Source organism: Leptosomus discolor, chromosome 10 (genome assembly GCF_034619465.1).
Source record: "Leptosomus discolor isolate bLepDis1 chromosome 10, bLepDis1.hap2, whole genome shotgun sequence".
In the NCBI taxonomy this organism is placed as follows: domain Eukaryota; kingdom Metazoa; phylum Chordata; class Aves; order Leptosomiformes; family Leptosomidae; genus Leptosomus; species Leptosomus discolor.
In genome coordinates, this window is record NC_141400.1 from 14568823 (window position 1) to 14582489 (window position 13667).

General features: G+C 41.4%; 1 protein-coding gene across 1 annotated transcript; it reads left to right on the forward strand.

The window, feature by feature from the left end:
• Window positions 1-4983: 4983 nt before the first annotated feature.
• Window positions 4984-13401, forward strand: NMUR2 (neuromedin U receptor 2). Its single transcript, XM_009954455.2, has 4 exons — window positions 4984-5703; window positions 10688-10772; window positions 12058-12183; window positions 13142-13401. The coding sequence occupies exons 1-4, from the start codon at window positions 4984-4986 to the stop codon at window positions 13399-13401; spliced, it is 1191 nt and encodes a 396-aa protein (XP_009952757.1).
• Window positions 13402-13667: the final 266 nt, after the last annotated feature.

Sequence of the window (13667 nt, forward strand, 5' to 3'; positions counted from 1 at the left end):
GTCATGAAATCCACTTCTTATGTGTGTTGATTGATATCCTGGGGACTTCAGATATCATGCGCAGCCATGGAAAAGCTCTCTGCAAAGAGCTTAGATAATTGCAAAATGACTTACAATAAGGCGTGGAAAGGCTACTGCAGATCCAGCTATTATGGTACAGCTCACTCCTCCAGCCTGGAGGAAGAGAAAATATACAAAATGTATCTATGCATTTGATGGCATGTTGGATGTTTTACTGAATACACAGAAAAACAAGGACTCACGTTCCAGCTACTGTAGTGAACCAAGCAAGCCTTTCAAAGGAGGAAAAAAAGTCAAATGCATAATCTATAATTACAGCTCAGTCATTTATAAGGGGAGTGGGGTCATATTTTCCTAGCAATTGTGTTAATATGTTCAGTGAAGTATGGCTTAACATTTCTGCTTACCAACTCTGCACCATCTTATTTGCATCCTCTTCTTTGCACCACTATGGGACAAAGATCATAGAATCACAGAGTCATAGAATGGTTTAGGTTGGAAGGGACCTTGAAGATTATCTAGTTCCAAACCCCCCTGCCATGGGCAGGGACACCTTCCACTTCCCCATCAACCTGGCCTTCAACACTGCCAGGGAGGGGGCAGGCACAGCTTCTCTGGGCAACCTGTACCAGTGTCTCACCACCCTTGTAGTGAAGAACTTTTTCCTAATGTCTAATCTAAATTTCCCCTCTTTCAGTTTAAAACCATTACCCCTTGTCCTATCACTCCACTCCCTGATCAAGAGTCCCTCCTCACCTTTCCTGCAGGCCCCCTTTAAGTACTGGAAGGCTGCTATAAGGTCTCCCCTGAGCCTTCTCTTCTTGGTACTGCCAAGTTCTCAAAGGCTTAAAGCAGCGAGTTTGAACCTGCAATTCAGAAAGCAGTGTGGCTCCACGGGCAGCTCTGAAACATGAAAGGAGTAGGGAAAGCAAGCTCAGACAGCCTGGATAGCAGTCCCCTCACACAGAACTTCTAAAGGCTTTTGCACCTACCTTCAGTAGCTATAAATTAGAGAAAGGGTGAAACCACTGAGACCACAGAATCTGACAGCTGCAAATGGAAATTAGAAATTACAAATGAAAGGCCAAGCTGTAATTGCTGAAGATAAAAATTAGTGCACCTGCTTGCCAAGAATTATATCAAACTCAATACCTCTTCCAGCCCTTCCAATGAAGTAGGATGTCTTTCTAAAGTTGTTGTACGGTAAGCGTTACAGCACTTTCTTACAAACCCTGAGCAACATCCCATGCAGGGTTGCTCAGAGATGTCAGCTCAAGTCCTGGATGCCAAGTGGACATGTTAGGGCAGTATTGCTTCTCAGCTAATCAACACAATTAATTAGCATGGCACACCATGGCATTAGCACAGCTATATTACTTGCAGTCCCACAACCAGAGCATATGAAGCTGGATGAGAAACCTCCCTGTCTCACCACCATAGATATAAATATCCAAAAAACTTGGTTTGAGTAAACAAAACTCTGCATTCTGAGATGAGGAAATATTCAGAGCATGCCATCATAATGGCCCATAGGTCTTCAAAGTACATCCCTCTGTAAGTGCGACCTACGGAGGATTTATCCATTTGCTATACTCTGGATTACCTCCACCGTTCTCTGTCTCTTTTGATGAGTGTGTCTAATTTTCCCTAAAATATAAAATTATTCACCATTTACTGACCTAATATATAGTTGTTAGTGGGTGCTCTTACAAGGGATTTGGGAAACATGAAGGCATCTGAATATACCTGTTCTTAAATGCGCACTTTGTTGCTCTCAATGGAACACAGGAAAGTGCTGCAGCACATTAGGTTGGCTACGGGAAAGAATCTACAATGTAAATGTGGTACAAGAGATACCACCAGCATGAGGGCATAGTCAGTGCCTAAGGAGATAATGCCACGTGCTGACTAGTAGTGACACTTACCAGGCCAATAAACCTTGTCTGGGTTAGTGTTGCCAAATATTATACTATACTAATATACATTACATCGTGTACATTAATGTGAATATTATATTACATTAATTACATTACTATTACATAAAACTGCACAATTCTAAGGCCAGCATGGAACACGCCATCTTCCTTTGAGTGTATTACAGCAAGCACCAATGAAGTGTGCTTTATATTGAAAAATAACAAATGCTTTAATATTACTTTCAAAAGGAAAATCTGTTTTGATTTTCTGTCTCAGTTGTAAAAATAAAATATTTCCAGTCATACAGACCCAGAGCTAGTCTTTGGTTACATACACTCTCCTATCCTTGTTGAGACAAATTTGATGAAGAACACTGAATAAAGCTTTGAGAAATGAACTGAAATATATTTTCCACTCTCCTTGTCATCTCCATCTGCCACTTAATGTGATCGCAGTGACATGGTTCCAGGGGTGACCTGCTAGACAAATAGACCTGTTTTTCTTCCATGCTTCATCTTACAGCTTGTCAGTACTTGAGCCCAGCAGGATCAGGAATGATGGGGGAGGTAGAACAAGTGGAAGTAGACATAGATGGGCCTGGCATATCCATGCTTTCAAGTGACCTGATGTGTTTCTACAGCCCATCACTTTCCTCTCATAGAGAACATGATGTGTAATGAGTAAATAACTCAAGCCTTTTCTTTTGTTTTTGTAAGATTGAGTTCAAGATGAACAGACCTCAAGTTTCCTTTGCAGTTTCTTTACAGAGGTTAATGTGTAAGAAGAAAAATGAAGACCGATTTGGTAGCTACTTTAGAAGTGTTTGCTCACCTCAGCTATGATGCATTGTAGGGAGCAGTGGAACCTACCGGAGAAGGAAAGAAATGAAATATTGTTGAGAGATTAAGGGGAAAAAAACCCCACTCTGAAAGTTAAGCAGAGGTACCACAAGTGTTTAGTCCTGCACAAATCCTCAAATACTTGTATCCTACTGTGCTCTGAAACAGTCGATCCTGGTCTTGACTAGGCACTCTAATAGTGATTCTTCTGTCCCTAGCTACACCAACAGTAGATCAAAATCAAATTCACATTCTGTAGACATTGTTAAAATGCAAGGAATCTCTTTAAAATTAATCTTAACAAAGGCAGAAATAGGTCAAAAGAGCAATAAAACCTTTCAATCTGCTGAACAAAATACCTCTGCGCAATGTTAAAATAAATTAGTCGAGTCTTTCTGATGGGGAGAGTTTATGTGCAAGAGGATTTCAGCAGGTCCGAAAGTCATCATGAAAGACATGTTTCTTTCTTTTAGTATAGTTGTTGTGGTACCTTCCATGCCTCTAGCATTTTAAATGAATGCACAGTAATCCCCAGGCTCCATGCATCGAATATGCCTCTGTAGGACCAAACCTCAGTTCTTTGCCTTTCGCTGTGTTTTTGGAGGCAGTCTGTGCTTATTACAGTAATTATTCTTGCAAGTTTATTGGACCATTACTAAACTAGAAAAAGTTAAAGAAGGAAGGAGTAAAGACGACAGGATTTAAAACAGCCTCAATTCTTAAGAGTCAGAAAATAGGGTTTATGTGGCATCCGTTTACTGTCTAGCCACTTACAGTGGAGTAGTTTGTACCTTCCTTGGAAAACTTGCTACTGTCAGGATTTTGGAGCACATGCTCCTGGGTGATTAAAAATGTACAGTCTTAAGTTAGTAGCCAGGGAGACTCAGCAAAAGGGTCAAACAGAGAAAAAAAGGTGCTTCTTTACACATGGACAATAGACCCAAGGAGCTCCTTGCCAAAAGGATGTAAAAAGTCTGCATGACTTCAAGGAGGAGGACCGGGCAGGTGCTCAAAAGTGAGAGCTAGTGAGATGTACTGGGCAGTCAAATTGTGCATCAAGCTGACAAAATCTCGTAAATTAGCCCTCAGCTTTTGCACCTCTTTGATTCCAAACAGCTAAATGTTTTCTGAATCTCAGAAGGTGACATGCATGTACTTCAAAGCTTTTTTATTTGAGAGAAATTCAGTAAGGAATCAAGTATTCATAAGGAGCTAAATGATCTATTTTGACACGGCCATCCTTACAGGATACACATTTTAGCTCAGAAAGTGTGTGTGTCTGCAGAATGATTGTCATTCAGCAAGAAATAACAGTTTATAAAAAATCATGTAAATTTAGTCCCAGAGGCAGTAAATATGTCTCTGGAATAATACGGTCCTCAGAAACATTCCCAAAACAAGGCTACCTAAGAATATGGGAACAGATTCCAGCATACCAGGAAAGTGGGAAAATATTTTTATATCAATAAGAAGAGCAATTAAAATCCTATGTCAGATTTCAGGAGAAAAAAAAAACAACAGTGCTTTAAAGAAGGCTGAAACATTATAGTAGCCTAATTCCACATGAAAGACTACACAAACAGGTTGGCTTATTACTGATCAAACTCTGTTTCCAAGTACTTGCTGCTATAGACAACAGAAAATAAAAATCAGCAGAGATCTGAAAGATAAAATCGTGCCAGATATTTTTTTTTTCTTCTGGCTCATAATTGGATTGGATGTAGCATCAATATAATTTTGTAAAAGCTTTTTGGACTGAGTTTTCAAGGGTTTTTCATCTGGCTCCCCACTCTCTCACAAATACAAACATCTTGCAGCAGTCTCACATCCTTTATTTCACATTCCCAGCTCTCTAAATTCCACATTTCTAATTCTGTAAATGCATCTGCTACAGGAGCTGATACAAGTAGCTGGAACCTCTTTTGTTACTCTATAATCTAATGCACTTAGCGAGCCAATGAATATGTGTGAAAGGAGGGGCTTTCTGGCTAAGGGACTCCTTGCAAGGGAACAGCTGTTACAACGGCAAAACCTTAACCGAAGCCAGGCAAACCCACAGAACTCACATCTCTCAGTGGCTTTGTGCATCTTGGTCTGGCAAGACAGCTCCCCACCTCTCTTCCTCTCTCTGCGAAAAGTAAGCAAACTAGCACAGAGAAACTTAAAGACCAGATTTCAGTTGTGAAACCTTTCAGCAGACCCGGTAATGGCCTGGATCAGTAATATCTCCTGGTTTAATCACCTTGCTCTACATGAAGAACATTTCAGGAGGTACTTGAACAGCACCGAGGATTACTTAGCTTTCCTATGTGGGCCCAGACGGAGCCATCTGTTCTTGCCCATGGCTTTGGTGTACACCCTGATCTTCATTGTTGGGGTGGTAGGTAACTTCTTAGTTTGCCTCGTAATCCTCAAGCACCGGAACATGAAGACCCCGACCAATTACTATCTCTTCAGTCTCGCCATCTCAGACCTGCTCGTGCTGCTTTTTGGGATGCCACTGGAAGTCTACGAGATGTGGAGCAACTACCCCTTCTTGTTTGGGCCTGTCGGCTGCTATTTGAAGACAGCGCTCTTTGAGACTGTGTGTTTTGCCTCCATCCTCAGCGTGACCACGGTCAGTGTGGAGAGATACATTGCCATCCTCCATCCTTTCCGTGCCAAGCTGGAGAGCACTCGCAAGCGTGCCGTGAGGACCATCGTGGTGCTCTGGGTCCTCTCTGTCCTATTCTCCCTCCCCAACACAGGCACTCATGGCATCATGTTGCAGTATTTCCCCAACGGCACCCTGGTCCCTGGCTCTGCTACCTGCACTGTAGTCATGCCTATGTGGATCTACAACTGTATTGTCCAGATTACTTCCTTCCTCTTCTACGTGCTGCCTATGGGGGTAATAAGTGTGCTGTACTATCTGATGGGGCTAAGAGTAAGTCCTACTCCAACTGTGCTCAGTGTTTCCTTAGCTCATTCTTGTGTGTTTGTGTCTGTATGTGTCTTTTAAGTGATTGCACCTTTTCTTGCCCATGTTTTCCCCCCAAAAAAAGCAAAAGTGCTTCAAACTTCTGAAAACAGTGGATCCAGCTCCTTCTTTGGCGTAATCCCATTCCAAACGAATATAACTAAGTTGGGGAATAATTTACCCCAATCTTTTTTTAAAAACTTACCATCACTGCTGCTCACATTTTAATGTTACTTAAACATCCAAGACTGTAGATTGATTCCAGCCTCTCAGAGCTTTGCACCTTTGCAGTAGGGACTAGAAGGAAATAGACCAAAAGGAAAATGTGAAAAGAAGAAAAAGGAGCAGGCTAGTGACTGAATCTTGTGTATTATTTGTTTTCCCTCTTCTTGTGACTGTGGAATTTCCATTGCATTGCCTTATTTTTCTCCTGGAGATGGTGATAATATTCAGTTGTTAAAACTCACAAAACTGCCATAAACTGAAATGCTACCTTATTGCTGCAGCTAGCAAATTCAGCAATCATTTCTCTATATAACTGGCATAGTTTTACCATTGATTAAGGCTGCCTTAGAGTTCATATTCATTCTCTCTTCAGAAACTGAGACTAGTTTTACCAAGTATTCATCATTTAAATACATGGATAAAACAATCAGTATCATAGTATTATAGAACTAGGTAGCACAACGCTGAAATGCACTGCTAATCATAGCGATTCAGTGGTTTTTTTCTTCTCATACACTACATATGTTTTGAAAATATAAATCCTATCTCATCAGACTGAATATAACTTAAAAGTTTAAAAAGCTGTGTCTGATCACATAGGAAGAAAGGGATGCAATATGCTAGTAGAGGCAAATGAACTTACCAAATAATGTGCAAGAAATTCAATCAAATCTCTGCTGGTTTATATATCATTTTGTTGTGCTGGCTGATATTTACTGTTCTCTGAAATCATACAGAGCAATTTTTCCTTACCCAGGAAAAGCCACAAGGATTAACTGCCAGAAATCCATAGCATACAGTAGATCTTTGAAACAATGAATGGGTTAAATCATCCCCACTGCGCAGTGGCTGTTGTGGGGTCTGTATGTAGTTTCACTGGAAATTTTGCAAAATAACACCTGAAGAGAGGAAAAAGTGCTGAAGATACAGCTGTTACAAAAAGAAAAATATAAACCCCAAACTAATAAAAAGAAGTCTTGAAGATCACAATAACTTCTATTTGTGGCAGCAGATATTCCTAATCCCCACCCCAGAAAAGAAACTATATACGAAACGATGGCTGTGCCCCCAGGACTTCTGTATATTCACAGATATGTTCAAGCTGTCTTTCCCAAGGGCTGCAACATTGGTTGTTTATGCCTCTGCTTTTCTGTATATCCAACTCAGACTTCCAAATTTTAAACAACATCCACGCTGGATATAATTGTGTTACACTCCCAACTGCACTGGGCAAGATAATTTCATTTTTTCAACAAAATTATGAAAGAATGGTGTATATATACAATTTGTCAAGAGAAGATATTTTTTATCTACTCACAGAGGATGAAATCTGTGAAGCCTCACCAACACTTTAGAGTCTCCTAAAAGTGTCATGTACTGCTCATAGACTGTAGTGGAAAAGCTCAGAGTTGATCCAAAGGTTGTACAACAGCTCAAATTCAGCAAAGACATAGGCTTTCCAAGTCCAGGCTTTGTGGAAAAGGCATTTCCTCACCAAAATTTCTTGCTCAAGCTTTGCCAGTGCTCAGGAGAGCCTCAGGATGCAATACAGAAAGAAACATGTGTGAGATGTTAAGCAGCTGTGAGAAGGTAGCAAATGTGGGTCATACAGTAGCTGAGTTAATTTTTATTCATTCCTTGCAAAAAGGAAAAAATATGTTTGCCTTTTTCACTGGGAAATGTGTTGCCAACAGAGCTGACAGGTTGATTACCTCATGATCAATTACCTCATTATCTACTTGGAAATAATTTTAAGGCTTGATGGTTTAATACTCAATGTTATGGTCAATAGATAGTTCCAACATTAGTGTAAGGAAGAGGACACTGATGATTACATAGTAGTCTCATTAGATTTGATTGTGGAAGCTTCCTACTGCCTCTTTCACGGGGTCCTCATCATAGGTGCCTTTAGGACCAATCCCTAAATCAGCCAGGCTCTTCTTTAAACCCAGTTCAGCTGTTGGGCTACTGGTTGCAACCTATAGCCAAAAAGCTGAGGAGGAAGAGGAGGGGCAGAAAGGAACGTTGGGAAACAGCTGCTTGTAGAAGCTAATCACTGCAGTGCTGGTAGAGATGGGGTGGCATTGCCTGGGAAGAAGTCCCCATTGCAGCAGGATTTAGTGCAAGGTCCCTGTCCATTTCTTTCTAACTAATCTCTAAAAGGACACAGAGATAGGTGGCTGTTGCTTGTTATCTAAAAGTCAGACTCTGATTAACGAGGATTTTTGACAGTGAATGAAGAGAGTGGAGAGTCCAGAGGCTTATTTACCCCACCTACTTCAGACATCTGCGAGGGGATGTAGATGATCAGACGGTACTAAATTGACCTCACGTAAGCAGCACTATTCTTCTGCTGAGTCCAACACTTAGTGTCACTTCCCCTCAGTAACACATTGAAAACACTGCTAATTTTTATTTCAGCTGTCTTTGAATCAAGACAACTCATTCTTGCCAGTGCACAGCTGGTCCAGATTTTATCATCAAAATCTATTTTGCCCCTAAATGCCCCGTTATTAAAACCAGAATCATCTGCGGACAGTGACTGCCTTTTTTGGCTAACTTCCGCAGAGCCCTGGAGGAGTCTGTCCCCTTTCCATGGAGGTTGTTCAGCGAACCTTGCACCCACTAATGTGTTTTCCTTTGCAATGGGGGGGGAGCTAAGAGTACACCCAGGCTGCAGCTCAGCAGACAGGTGGCAACGGCTTCAGCCAGATCACTGAAACAGGCAGCACTGCATGCTTCAGCACAAGCCATGTGGTTTTTAAATATAAATTTTTTCCATCAGCTGGAAAGAAAGTTTGGTCACCACTTGTGTCAGACAGGCCAAGGAGCTTACAGAAAACAGTTCTCCTGCTTTTGCTGAGTGGCCTCACTGGGTTTGCCTGGGGATAGGTGAGGCCCTAATTTCACTTTGCCTTTTGATTTCTAGTATGAAATGCTGTAGTTATAAAGATGGGGTGGGGGGAAATCCGATTTTCAGCTTCTTGCTCCAGACACTTTTAATTCTTTTGCAGTGAATGAGTAACATTCATCTCCAGGCAACCCTTCATAGCCTCATACATGCACAGTGATGTAAAAGTAACCACTACCTTGGCTGGAGTTCTCCCTCTGTCAAAACCAAACTCAAGTTACAACCTTTGCCATGAACTCGATTTTTTTTTTTTTTTTTTTTAACTTCCTCTTTGTCATAACTCATTGTTTTACTGAATTGCAACTGCTGAGTTATTCTTACTAGTTACACCTCCATCTACTATCACTTGAGGCTAAAAGGAGCCTTATAGCATCATCAAAATGACAAAAGGAAGGTGAAAAATGAAGATATATGTGTCTCAGTTTTATTACAGCATCAAAGCGCTGTATTCTCTGAGGCTTTGGAATATGCCTGGAGTAGATTACTGTTGAGACTGAAAACCGCTGAAGGGAAACTAGGGATTTTAATCAATCTGAGCAGACATTTATCTCTAGATGTGTTGCAAATCAACTGAACCTCTTCCTTAAGCAACTGTGGCTATGACTAAAAGTTACAAAGGGAATAATGTAAAACAGGAGAGGCCGAATTGCACTATAGTTGAATATAATTTGATTTACAGTGCTGCTTCCCTTTTATGGGTTTTGTGAATAAATAGAACATTGAGAGAAGGTCTCATTTGATCATCCTTACAGAAAGGTATTGTTAATCAAAAATCAGGGAGCAAAATCACAGTGTAAAAGGCGAAAGAAAATGGCACAACTAGTATGTTTTCCCAAGATTTTTACAAACACAGATTGTTTTCTATCTTTTCCCTCGTTCCTGATGTCCTTTCCCATGTGATTAAAAGTATTGTTTCCAGTGTCTCTCAGTCGAAAAAAGGGTCACTCCAAATCTGTTGGCTCATCAGAAGTTCCCACTTCAGGAATCTGGGTCCAGTTATGCACTCTCTGTGGATAATTCCTTTTATAAACAAAGCAATTGTCCTGGTTATCTAGACCTAGTCTTTTCATCACTAAAGCACCAGTGCTCTAACTGTAAGCATATTGGGGAAGCATTTCAGAGAGGATCAGATTATTATTCTTTATGTCCATTTTTTAGAAGTCCAGGAAAAACTACTGGAGAAAAAAAAACCACCTTGTTGTAATTGAGCAGTATTTGGCTGAATCTGTGCATATCATGCACACCAGCTGTCTGTAAGAGAGCATATATGGGGTTTGTTCATTAGATAGATTGTATATCAACAAGTCCAAATGCTCAGGGCATGAAACAAACTCCCTTGAATTCTACAGGAATTTTTCCAGTGATTACATCTGTGTTTCACTGAGGCCTCTCTGGGAATTTTTTGGATCATTGGTTTGTGCTTAATTGTGGTGAAATTTTTTAGGAAAATAAACAAACAATATTTTGCTAGAAGAGAAAATAATGCCTAGCAAAATACTGTTGAAATTGAACACAAACTGTGAACTAAATATTGACTCATTGAGAAACGACAAGCGGAGAACTGAAATACAAATTTGCGTAAATGTGCAGTCTCAGATGTGTAAAATCTGCGGATAGTTCTGAACCTAAACCTTCCATGCTTCCCTAGACTAAAACTGAAGCTTAAATGTAGATTTTTTTTTTTTTCCAATGAGTCCTTAGTTGCCCCAAATTTTGCCTTCTCTTACCACAGGTATCGAAACATGAAACAAGTTATGTCTGGTGGGGATGTCATCTCCTGTCTAAGCTCTCCTTTTGTTTCCCTTCTTTTGCCAGTTGAAAGGAGATAAATCTTTGGAAGTGGAGGAAATGGCTGTGAATGTTCAGAGACCATCCAGGAAATCAGTTACCAAGATGTTGTGTAAGTAGTGAGTCCTTCTGTGCTTTATTTACCATGGACGAGAGTGTGACCAGGCCCTCAAGGGTATCAGGTGAATTCAGTGGACACAAGAGTTATGATATGAGTAGCTGTGATCAAAAAAAGTGCTTATTGCTGTTTTATCTGGACTTAGAGAGCACGGGAGGGAAACACTATGGCTACCTATCAAAAGACTCAGAAGGCGAATTTTCCTCCCCAGCACAAGAGAAGGTTGAGCATACCTATGTGGCAGATGCTTGCATGGGAACTCTGTAATATCCCTCACTCCAAAGCTGGTTCTTGCAGCCGTCTAGGAGGATCCATCTTCTTCAGAGTACAAACAGTCTATCCTGTACATTTTTAAGGAAGGATGTACATTTGTTTTTCATCACAACACGCACTCTGCTCGTGAACATGAAGGTCCTGCCAAGCCACATACATCACCTGCTGCTGACTTAACCACTTAGACCCTCCCAAGGAAAAGTAGAACCTAAGCAGACTTGCACATTGTATAGCATTCAGGAGAATTTGAGCTCCGACAACTCTGAAAGCACTCACATTACTTCCTAATTTAGAGCTGTCTTTAAGGCAAAGCTCACCTTGCTACTGAGATGGTGTTTATGCAGGAAACATAAATCACCTTCGATATTTTCTGCAACAACATTGTTCTTTTAGGCAGCTTAAGTCACCTTCTGAACTAGGAAATTGCACTTTGAAGTCAGCCTGATTATCTGTGCCCCATGACTGTGACCACAGATGTTCACAGGAGCCAAGCCTGGAATGGGTTTGCAAGAGACCCTAGTAGAGCCAGCACAGGCTGTGTGTGGAAGCAAATTCTTTTTCTTTCATGCCTGAGCAGTGCACCAGACATACTTATCATCAGCACATGGTTCCTATGGCCTCATCCTGCTATGTGTTGTACAAATAGCGTGTAGAAGAGATTGACTCTGAGGTACGATGGAGTCAGCGTGTCCTGAGTAGCACAGATGAATCAAGATGTCTCACTGGCATTTTCTTCATTAGGGTCTGTGCATGCCACAACATTACCTGGCTGTTGCCTGCTCTGAAGGTCACTGTGTGTGAACGTGTTGAGTTATCCAGCACAGAAATCAGTGGAAGGTTTGTTCTTTTGGCTGGTAATGGTAAGACAGAAAGGATGGCAAAACTTTGAAACAATGAATAAAATTTGTATATTTCAGCTTTCTGAAGTATCTCTGCTCTGTACAGGCTAGTGAACCATATCCTTCCATAACTGACTTGTTTTTCTTCTCCCATTTCTCCACGCTAGTTGTCCTTGTGATGGTTTTTGCTGTCTGCTGGGCTCCGTTCCATGTAGATCGACTGTTCTTCAGCTTTGTTGTCGAATGGACTGAGCCACTGGCTAATATATTCAACTTAATTCATGTGGTGTCAGGTAAAGCTTTCTTCTTCCACTTGCACAGGGGCTAGCAAAAAAAAAAGTACTTATGAGTGGTTTACTTGAAATATGCAGTCAATTATTTTGTAGGTGATATGAGACATGTATGGAAAACTTCTTGGGTTTGGTGAGCAATAATGAGAATTGTGCCTGAAATAAAAATGGCATGCAAGTTTCTGCAACTTTAAGATCTGGCCATGTTGTCCAACACAGTTGTGTGAATATTCACAAAGAAAGCCAAAGAAAAAAAAGAAAAAAAGGACATCATGCATCATTACCAGCTGCTTTTCCTGCTTGGAAACGTTCAGAAATGAAGTCTGCTGCCATTCAGCTGCTTTTAATGAATACAAAGCAGCAGGCATCATCTTCGAGGCCCTCTGAGGAAAATTGGAAACCTTACCAAATGGCAAGACAAAAGACTTACATACTTCTCAGAACCAGGTGATATAACCAAATGTTTATGGCCCTGCCAACCATAGAATGAAGGCTTTTTCAAAGAGGAATCTTATTTTCAGTCTGCCGTGGGAAAACACTGAATGTGGCCATCAGGCAGCTCAGTCAAAGCCAATCATCTCGTGCAATTGTCCTGGTGTGTTGTAAGAAATTAGCTCCCCTCGGCTGGAAGTTATACTCTGACAGCTTTGATGGGGGCACCAGCTGTGCAAATCCTGCTGTGGGGACGAGGGCTGTGCTGGAGGCAGGTCAGTACAGCTCTGGAGAGGGATGGTTCCTGAACAGTTGGAGATAGTGAGCTGCAGTTAACACTCTCTCCCACTTTGCTTTCCCTGTGAGCTGCAGTGCCTGAGCTAGCCTTGGCGAGACATCCTGCTGCCTCATCCCTTGCACTCAAGCTTTGTGGAGCAGTATAGGTAATGAAGAAATATTCCTCTTCTGAGATCGTTCCACACAAAAATGAGGTCTCTCTCTCTCCTTTCCCCCACCCTTGTTCTCCTAGGTGTTTTCTTCTATCTGAGCTCTGCTGTGAACCCCATCATTTACAATTTGTTGTCCCAGCGCTTCAGGATGGCTTTCCTCAGTATGCTCTCTCCTTGCTGCAAGCACTGGGCCCCTAACCATCTCACCAGCAGGATTCCTGCCCAGCAGAGCATCTTTGTGGTTGAGGACCACAATCTAGTGGACTCTGCTGAAGATACAAGTCTCCCTGGCACACACAGGACATCTGTCAGCAGTTCTCAGCTCTCCACTGGTCTGTGACTTTCTGTGTTGTGATCCAGGTAGAGAGAAGTTAAAGAAAATTACTTCAAGAAACACAAAGAGAAGAGATCCTCAAAAAAGACTGATTTCAGCAAGAAGAGCTCACAGATATGTCTTGTTGAATGAATGAACAAGGAGACTGTAATTATCAGGTGGTTGAGAAGCGTTGTGTTACTCCCAAGCTAATAGGAGGACTGCAAATCTCAGCTTACTGCCTGCAAGGTATGCCAGGAAAGAGCTGCTTTACAAAATGAGACACACTCCCG

Excerpts from the sequence above, each read along its gene's own strand:
- NMUR2 (XM_009954455.2), top strand. The coding sequence starts at position 4,984 with ATGGCCTGGATCAGTAATATCTCCTGGTTTAATCACCTTGCTCTACAT. Across the intron at positions 10,773-12,057 it reads ATCAGTTACCAAGATGTTGT|TTGTCCTTGTGATGGTTTTT; the intron begins GTAAGTAGTGAG and ends TCTCCACGCTAG. Across the intron at positions 12,184-13,141 it reads CTTAATTCATGTGGTGTCAG|GTGTTTTCTTCTATCTGAGC; the intron begins GTAAAGCTTTCT and ends TTGTTCTCCTAG.